The sequence below is a fragment of the Talpa europaea genome (assembly GCF_964194135.1).
Source record: "Talpa europaea genome assembly, chromosome: 15".
Taxonomy (NCBI): Eukaryota; Metazoa; Chordata; class Mammalia; order Eulipotyphla; family Talpidae; genus Talpa; species Talpa europaea.
Window position 1 is genome coordinate 69658803 of NC_140083.1, and position 9208 is coordinate 69668010.

Sequence of the window (9208 nt, forward strand, 5' to 3'; positions counted from 1 at the left end):
GGGTCGAGGCAGGGGGCGTGGCGGGAGGTTTGAAACGCCGTTTGGGGCGCTCAGCTCGAGCTGTGTGCCCCCACAGCTTGGAGTTGGGGCCGGGTAAGTGGTTAGAGTGTTGGTTGGCCGAGGAAGTTCGAGGGCCCGAGCGGCCCGAAGGAGGCCCCTGTCAACTGCCTCCGTCGCTCTCCCCGCAGCGGCCTCCAGCCCAGCGGCCCGGAGGCTGCTGAGCCGGGAACTGGGATGATGGGGGGTCTGCAGTCCGGGTCGCGGTGAGGACTGAGACCCGAGTCGCTTCTCGCAGGCATCCCCTCCGCGCCGGGGCCGGGCTCTGCCTCGCCCTGTTCTTCCTTATTGAGATGGGCTCAGCCAAGAGCGTCCCAGTCACTCCAGTGGGGCCTCCGCTGCGCAACAAGCATCTGGCTCGAGTAGCTGACCCGCGTTCACCCAGCGCCGGCATCCTGCGCACTCCCATCCAGGTACTCGGGGGCGGGAGCGGGTGGGGGGAGAGGGCGAGAAGCTGAATTCCTGGCCTCTGCCTAACTTGATTCTGAGACGGTCTCACGTCTTCCGCCCCGCCCCCAGCCCCCACGTTCAGTTGAGGCCTTGTTTCTACCTTCTCAATCCGGGCGGGGTAGGCTGAAAGTCTTGAGGGCCGTGACGGTTGCTGCCCCGAATATCATCAGCCTGAGGTGAGAGACCTGGGGGAAGAGTCAGAGCTCAGAATTGTTCTAGCCTTTGGTCCTGACAGGTGGAGAGCTCTCCACAGCCAAATCCCCGTGTAGAGGAGCAACTGGAGAATCCAAATCAGGCCCTGGATTCTGATCCCCGCTCTCCTACCCTTGGCATTGCGCGTACACCTATGAAGACCAGCAGCGGTGGTGAGTGCTGAGCCCAAGGAATTTTGATAAGCTGTCACCTAGTATTCTTGGGTGGGGCCAATAAAATCATCCTCTCAGGGCGCCTTCTTAGAGGAGCCTCCAACCTTCTGCTCCAGACCCATCTCATTCTCTTCTCAATATTTTGCTCCCTCTTATCTTGATTTCTCCCCCAACCCCTCACCCACCTGGGCATGAATCCTAAGGCGGCTGGGTATGTTTCCTCCTCATTGAATAACTTGTATCAGAAGGTCACTGTCTCGTTTCACTTCTTCCCTCTAGAGCCCCCAAACCCACTGATGAAACAGCTGAGTGAAGTATTTGAGAATGGAGCCTCCAAATTTAACCCTACCGTAGAACCTGCTGTGCCCATGGAGACACCTACATCTTCTGGATTGGACTTGCCTCTGGGCAACCAGTTTTCCCTTGAGAACCAGATGTCACCTTGGAGCGAGACTGAGCCCTCCAAGCAGGAAGGCAAGGAGGAAACAGGACTGCCCACAGATACCTCAGTGGCCAACCAGGGCTCAGATAAGTCCTTCAGAGAACCTGAGACACCCAGATCTTCAGGTATAGAACTGACGGCAAGATATAGGGAAGAGATATTGGGGTGATGTTCTGGGATAATGACCTCAGCTGTAAGAAGATAAACAATAAGCCCCTAATTGTGGCCCTTATTCATTCTAGGTTCTAAGTACGGTAGACGGAAACCGAAAGGCAAGGTACTGGGGAGATCTCCCCTCAGCATCCTGCAGGATGACAACTCCCCCGGAACCCTGACATCACGACAGGTAAAGGGAGAGGGTGAAAGCTATCACTAGGAAATCCAGCACAGAGGGTGGGAGGTCCTTTGACTGGGATCTTCCTTGGGAACAACCTCCCTAACTTCCCTCCCTCAAACGCTGCCTTTTGCAGGGTAAACGGCCTTCATCCCTGAGTGAAAATGTTCGAGATCTAAAGGAAGGGACTTTTTTGGGAATAGGACGTCCGAAAACTGGAGGACGAGCGTGGGAGCAAAGACAGGAACATGACAAGGAAAATCAGCACTTCCCTGTGGTGGAGAACTAGCCCGGGGGGCTGCCACTGAGCCTAGAGATATTTGCTGCCCTCTCAGCCCTTCTTTCCCTGGGAGACTGGAAAAGCTCGATTTCTTCAACTCCCCCTCAACTACCAACTATGAGAGTTTTATTGAGCTTTTTTTGTGTCTTACGTGTTTCTTGTGTGTATTAAAGGAAATAATTTCAAATGATTTTTTTTTTCAAAGTGTAACGTCTGACCCTTGCACTGGGGAGCTTGTATTCCCTGGCCTGAGCCCACGTCCACTCACCACCGCACCTCTTCATCACCTCCCTAAATCCTGGTCTTATGCAGAGCTCTGTCTGTGGCTCTTTCCTCTTGTTCTCCCTAAATGTTCGCCTCTAGGGCCTTAGCTATCACTTAACCCATATTCTTACCACACCTGGTAATTTCCAGGTGTGCCTGTCTTACCCTGACCTTTATACAGCTGCCCCAAAGCCTAGAAGTTAGTCTGTCTAAAGTTGAATTTATGATGCACCCCAAAAGCTATTCCTCACCCTCCATTCCCTATCCTAGTGAATGCAGTATTATCCACCCAGTTGCCCAAACCCGAACCTTGGCTATCATCTTGAACCTTTTCCTTTCCCTATCCCGTACCCTGGCACTTGGTCACTAAATCCTCACGACTCTTTCATTTTTTCCCTCCCCTTATCCCTCTGTCCTATCACTCTTGCATTTCTTGCCACCTGCCTCAGACTCCTCTCCCCCCACTTATCGACCTACACTGCTGCTAGCATAACCTTTCTGAGAAACAACTGGCTGTGTTACTGCTCTGCTACAAGCTCTTCAGTGGCTCCTCATTGCCCCTAGGATAAAGTCTAGACTCTAGCCATTCTGTAGGCTTTCAGGCATTCAAGGCCTTTTACCATCTGACTCCTGTGCCACAGAACCCTCCTGCACAAGCACACATATACCTGCAGCAGCTACAGTGACTACTGTAATGCGCACACCCTTCCAGCAGCCTGGTGAACACCTCCCTTCTCACCCAACTCAAGCCTTCCTTGTGGGAGGCTGGGGCTTCTGCCTTGATCCTCCTTTCTGCCCACAATCGGCTGATACCCAACCTTTATCATCACATCTATAATAAATTTTTACTTAAGTGAGACCCGTGTCTTTTGGGAACAGAAGTGGGGTGGAAGCCAAACAGCACAGGTATACCAGGGTGCTACATTTTATTGCAGGTGTTTTAGAAGAGAAAAAAGAAGGTAGAAAAGGAGAAAGCATGAAGGAGAAGGGGGCCAGGACCTTTGTGGTATCCAAGCCATAGTCATGGGGCCAAGCACCCTGTGCCACCCAGGTCTGGACGGGTGGTGGCTTTGGGTGGGGAATCCTAGGGCCTGAACCTCAGATGGAAGCCTACTAGACCTGCCAAGGGGTGGGGAGGGGTCGCTCATCCTTGCTCATTAAAGGGAGACATCAAGACCATGGAGAGGAGAGGCCTTGGAAGGAGATGAGACAGTTCTCTGCCTCTGTGTCCTGAATGCTGCCTCCCAAAGGCACACTCCCCACACTCCCACTACCCTGAAAGGAGAAAGCTTCATGACAATGGTGGCTGGGGTAGAGAAGAGAAAGCCTTAAAGTGGGCAGGGGAGGGAGCAGCGGAGTGTCTTCATGGCCTTTTACTTCCTCCAGTCTCCTCAGTTCCAGACTTTAAGGAAGCTGTCCCAGGAACCCGTGGCCACAGCCATCCCATCGGGTGTGACCCCCAGGCAGCTGATCCTGTTGTCATGGCCAGAGAGGATGCCTAGGAAAAGGGAAAGGAGTCAGGCCATCTCCCTGTGCGGATTTTGAGGGGAGTGTGTATGTGTGGGCCCAGCCCAGGGCCACATGACACTACTCAGTGTCTGGTGGAGACTGAAAGAGGATTAGCTCCAAGGGGAGGGTTTCTGTCTAATATCTGAGAGGGGAAGAGCAGGAGGGCTGCAGACAGGAGGGAGGTATTGATATGCTGTGAGGAAAGCAAGGGCACCTTGGTGGGACTGGAAAGCAGGGAAGGTAACCTTTGGATCCGCTCCCCTCGTTCCCAAATGAAGAAACTGAGACCCAGAGAAAAGTGACCTGCCCAAGGGCACTCTGAAACTAAGCAACAGAATTCAGATTTGGATCCTGACTCACTCTGGCCTCTCCCAAGGCAGAAGCCACACTATCTGATTCAACCTCACACCAGGCTGGTCCAGGATAAGCCCTGAGGTTGGGGGCAGGGCCCTCACATCACTAGAATCTAATGATTCTGCTCATTGCATAGTTCCCTGAGATAGCCTATCTCTCCAGTGGATGCCCCTGATGCTTCAGGCACCCAGAATTGACTGGACGTCTTAGGTCCACGGGCCTAGGGATGACCGGAAAGAGCTGCTTCGGCAGGGAGCAGCCATAGCATTGGGCAGAGGGGCAGCACCACTTAGCAGACCTTTCTTTAAGAGAAGCGCCCCCAGGGGACTGGATTTCAAAGGTAGAGTTGAGCTACCCAGGGAAAGAGAGTTCCAACCAGGGGAGCTGTGGAGGATCCTTCTGGCTGAGGTGGCAGTTGGTGGGGGGGATGGGGGGCGGGGGAAGTTGGCCCTTACCTACACGCTCCCCTTTCATGGAGTCCCACACGTTACAGTTGAAGTCATCGTAACCTGCGAAGAGTAGGCGGCCGCTGAGGGAGAAAGCCACGGATGTGATGCCACAGATGATGCTCTCGTGGGCGTAGGTGGTCAGCTCCTGGTCGGCCCGCAGGTCAAAGAGGCGGCAGGTGGCGTCATCTGAACCTGTGCAGATGGCCTCTCCGTTGGGGAAGAACTGGGGATACAGAGGCAAGGCGTCTGAACTCAGGCCTGGGCAGCCTGCTGCCTCTCCTACCCTTCCTCTTCCAGCTGCCACATCACCAGCCACCACTGACATTTATCACAAGCCACCACATGCCGGGTGGCTTCCCTTCTGCCCTGCCTTCACTCGCTCCTCACTGCCCTACTGCAGGCGGGAGCACAGGCAGCTGGGCCAGGGTCACATGGTTAGGAGGGTGAAGGCTGGCCCAGATTCCTCGGACTACACAGAGGACTAGGTTAGAGGGTGTGAAAACAGGGCCAAGTACAAACACATCGCCTGAGTCTGATGAGGAAGCTTTAGAACAACTCAAATGGAGGGAGAGGACTGAAAATTGGTTTGTACCCTTCCAAAACGTCAAAGTCACAAAGACAAAGAAAGGCAGAAAATGGTCCCAGCTTGAGAGAAACCAGAAAGATTTGGCAAGAAACTGCAGTTCACCTTCCCGGACTGTATCTTGCTATGAAGGATGTGTTTGAAATGACGGGTGAAGAATGAATACAGACTCTGGCGTATAAATCCATGTACATACTCTAGAACACATGGAATTTTGCGTCACTGTCAAATTTCCTGAGATTAAGAATTATATGGTGGCCTCGTTTTTAGAAAACATTCCTGGAAGTATTTAAGGGGTAAAGAGGCATGTGCCTGTGACTTACTTTCAAAAGATCAAGGGAAAATGCCAATAAAAGGAAGGTATAGCAACATCTAGGTGTGTGTGTCCGTCCATCTGTCTATCCATCCATCCATCCACCCACCCACCCACCCACCTGCTCGCCTTCCTGCTTCCCCACCTACCTGTCTGTCTAGCAAATGTGGTAAAATGTTAACAGTGAATGTGGGTGAAGGGTATGGGGGAGTTTTATGTTATTTTGAAACTTCTGCATAAGGTAAAAGCATTCAAAGTGGGGAGTTAGAGAGAAAGGGGTAGTCATGGAGGGATGAGGATGCGTTAGGGGGTGACGAGGTGGTCCCAGGGGCTTGGGGCACAGGGGGGCTCACACAGATGGCATTGATGTCCGACTCATGACCAGTGAAAGTCTGGCAGCAAGTTGCCTCCCGCACATCCCAGAGCTTGGCGCTGGCGTCACAGGCCCCGGAAATGAAGAATTTGAAGTCGGGAGATACGGCCAGGCTCATGCAGTCCCCTGTGTGTCCCACGAACACAGTCTTCTGCTGCCCAGTTTCGATATCCCACAGGGCACTGCCGGGAGGGGAGGCTGTCACAGCAAAGGCCAGGACAGAACCACCTCCCAAGTCTGAGCCCTGGCACCCACAGTCCTCACCACGTGGTGTCCCCTGAGCTGGTCACGATATTGTTGTCATCCAGGAAGCGACAGCAGGAGAGATAACCTGGGGGATGGGGTGGGGGAGGGGTAGAAAAGTGCCCTGGCTGCAGAGCCACAACCTGCCACTTCCTGAGCCTCCCGGGACCCCTCCAGGGAGAGCCTGTCTCACCTGTGTGAGCCGAGAGCTCCCGGCTGACCTTGACATTGCCCTCACGGGATTTGAGGCTGTAGATGGAGCACATGTTGTCTAGTCCCCCACATGCCACAAAGTTCCCTGAAGGGGCATAGGCACAGGTCATGACCCAAGAGGAGCGCAGGGGGATGGCGTGCACCTGCCAGAGGGGTAGAGCCAGTGCCTGAGCTGAGCTCCGGGAGTGGTGGTGGGGGGTTCTCAGAGGGGGATAGGGGGAGAGCAGGGCTGGTACCTTATTGGTGGTATAGGTGTCCCATATAATCAGCTTCCCGTCTTGCGAGGCACTTACCAGCAGCCTGGGGAGAGGGCACCCTAGGTCACCCTCACCTCTCCCTCCTGCCTCCGCCTCCCCTCTGAGCCCCTCTCCAGCCTCACTTGGAGTCAGTGGCCCAGTGCATGGCATAGATCTTGGCCAGGTGTCCCCTTAATGTGCGCCGTGTCCGCATCTGGACCCGTCCCACAACCTCCAGGTCAGACACCAACTGCAGAAAAGGGCATGAGAAATCAGGGGGAACAGGATGCCTGCATGTCAGTGCAACTGCTACTGATCTGAACAGGTTTCTGTTCCATGCCAGGCTTTAGAAAAATATGTCCCTGCGCTGAAGTGGCTTAGGGGGATGTGGGAGACAGACAAGCAGACAGACACACAAAAGACCAGCAGCTTGTGGCTAAGTGTCAACAGCCACCTCACCAATGTGTCGGAGGGTGTGAAGGGAGGGGGGACAGTGATCTTCCTCACATAAATACTCCCACCTTGAGCAATTTCAAGCTGTCCACCTGAGGTCACTGAGTCTGGACTTGGGGTTCTCTGCCAAGTCATGGGGAGCCTTCTCACGCCCCACTGCAGCATGCCAGCTCTGGAACTGGGCACTCAGAGCAGCACCATGACCTTGAACTGCACCTCCTGAAATCTGTGGTCTATGCCCCTTAAACTCTAAGCAGCTTCCAGGATTAGCCTGGGCCTCCAGAGTGAACTGACTTGATTGATGACTTACTGGCTGTGTTATCCTAGGCAAGTTACTTCAACCCTCTGAGCTTGTTTCTTCATCTGTAACACAAGCCTTAAAGCACCTACCTGATGGGGTTGTCCTGAAAATCAAGGAAACTACATACTTAGGTAACGTAGCCCAGTGTCTGGTACTTGTCTTTTAAACACTTGCTCTTACTACTAACGTGTTGTTCAGTCTAACAATGCCACCAGCTTTAAAAAGCACCCTTCTTTTATGGATCACTAAAAAGAAAGATGCTGCCAATTATAATTGCAAAGCATCATTCATTGTTGGATGCGTCTTGATTTCAGAGACGTCAAATGTGAGGAAATGCGCGATTGATTAAGTACAAAATTAGGCTATGAACGATGAGAAGCTGGGGGGCCTTTATGGTTGACACAGAACCATTCTTCTCCTCACTGTCACCTCCCCGCCAGGGGGTGTGACTACACTTGTTTTGTGGACAGGATGGGGACAGGGTCTGTGCCTTCAGTCTCCGATACAGGCCTGGCCTGCAGCAGGTCTCGTATCATGTTTGTTGAATGAAGGTATTAATGTTGTCCCTCATTTCAAGGACAGGCTGTACTAAAGCTTGAGCCCAGGCTGCTGCTGGTCAGGGAGCTCCCCACCCGTCCCCTCCCCTGGCCCCACCTCAGGGGGAGAGGAGGTCTCACCTCTGCCAGAGTGATGTCAGCACAGGCTTTCCTGGCATCCTGGGGGGAAAGCAGACATCAGGGGCGGGTGAGGGCAGGATGGGCGCCGTGGGGGCCTGGCTCTCAGAGGTAGGCGTGGGACTCTAGGGCTTCAAGGATAAGCTCCAAATTCAGGGTCTCTCATCACTTTCAAATCTCTAAGATGTCATTCAAAAGTGAATCCAACCCCCTGCCCCCTAGGCCACACTTCCTCATGTCTGGGGTCTGTTTTCTTGGGTCCCCCATGGGAGATTTGTGGGGTTACTGCAATCTGCTTCTTGAGCTGCTCCGCTTCCTGCCGTAGTTGTTCCATCTCCCCCATGGCTGACAGGTTGAGGGGTAGCTCCGGCTCCTGCCAGGGACATGGGGTAGGTATAGAGGGATTCCCCAAGTGATATTTCTGTCCACACCCCATACCAGACTCCTCCTGAGGTATAGAGCTGACTCCCAGAAATAGGGAAATGACTGGATGGCCTGCACCACCTTCCCCCCAGTCCCTCCAAGTTTGGGGTCCTGTGCCGCCAGCCCCAGCCCTGACCCCTCCCTACAGTCCCTAGCTCCAGAGAGCAGAGCCAGGCCAGCTCCCTCTTACTTGGGCTCTGACTGGACCTCTCCCAGCTTTCCAGCTCAGGTTCCCAGGCGCCTCCTCACTCCTCAGCTGCAACGTCCGCCTGTCACCTGCCCCAGCTCTGCTGCCAGAGGAGCTGGCCTGGCCTGGCCTGGCCCCGTCTGAAGGTGTGGGGGGGCGGAGCAAACGGGGGGGGGGGGGGACGACACTAAGAGGGAAGGGTAGGGCCTACGTCAGGCAAATGAAATCAGCTGGCTGGGTGAGGGGAGAGGACAGGGAGGGAGGTGTGTGGCTTTCCAGAGAGACTTGAGCCCCACTGGGGGAGGGGTGGAAGCAGGAGTGTGGGGCTATAGAAAGGAGCAGCCCCCCACAGTGAGCCCTGAGAGGGAGGAGGGGCTGAAGAGGTGCTTCCTAGACCAGTCTCTGCAGGCAGAGATAAGAGCATCAGGCCCTGTGGGATTAGAGCAATGCTGTCAGGATTAAGGGGTGGGGCTTGGGGGAGGTGCAAAGTAGCAGTAGCAAAGGCCCAGGCCCTGGGCCCCACCAATGGTGGTGATCTTGGCAGTCAGGGTCTACCTTGTAAACCAGTTCATGAGCCGGGATAGGAGGATGAGACACAGCCCATTGTCAACTCTCAATATTGTGTTCCCAAGCACGGGATGGTAGGGGAAACTATGGTGACTACGTGGAGGGTGCAGGCAGAAGCTGAGATTAAAAAGGACTGAT

General features: G+C 54.2%; 2 protein-coding genes across 4 annotated transcripts; one reads left to right on the forward strand and one right to left on the reverse strand.

Annotated features, from left to right (window-relative positions):
- Positions 1–350: 350 nt before the first annotated feature.
- Positions 351–2016, forward strand: CDCA3 (cell division cycle associated 3; the record flags this gene model as incomplete). 2 transcript variants are annotated; one of them, XM_084254586.1, is made up of 5 exons in its annotated part: positions 351–470; positions 743–872; positions 1152–1439; positions 1557–1660; positions 1785–2016. In XM_084254586.1, 5 exons carry the CDS (start codon positions 351–353, stop codon positions 1935–1937), a joined length of 795 nt encoding a protein of 264 aa, XP_084110712.1. In that variant the 3' UTR covers positions 1938–2016. The 2 variants fall into 2 exon arrangements, with proteins under 2 accessions (XP_084110712.1, XP_084110713.1); XM_084254587.1 differs by having other exon boundaries at positions 1227–1439.
- Positions 2017–3583: 1567 nt separating this feature from the next.
- GNB3 (G protein subunit beta 3) lies at positions 3584–8236 on the reverse strand (the record flags this gene model as incomplete). 2 transcript variants are annotated; one of them, XM_084254585.1, is made up of 9 exons in its annotated part: positions 3584–3690; positions 4511–4727; positions 5754–5955; positions 6041–6104; positions 6210–6372; positions 6466–6529; positions 6609–6715; positions 7897–7935; positions 8180–8236. In XM_084254585.1, the coding sequence occupies 9 exons, from the start codon at positions 8234–8236 to the stop codon at positions 3584–3586; spliced, it is 1020 nt and encodes a 339-aa protein (XP_084110711.1). The 2 variants fall into 2 exon arrangements, with proteins under 2 accessions (XP_084110711.1, XP_084110710.1); XM_084254584.1 differs by having other exon boundaries at positions 6038–6104.
- Positions 8237–9208: the final 972 nt, after the last annotated feature.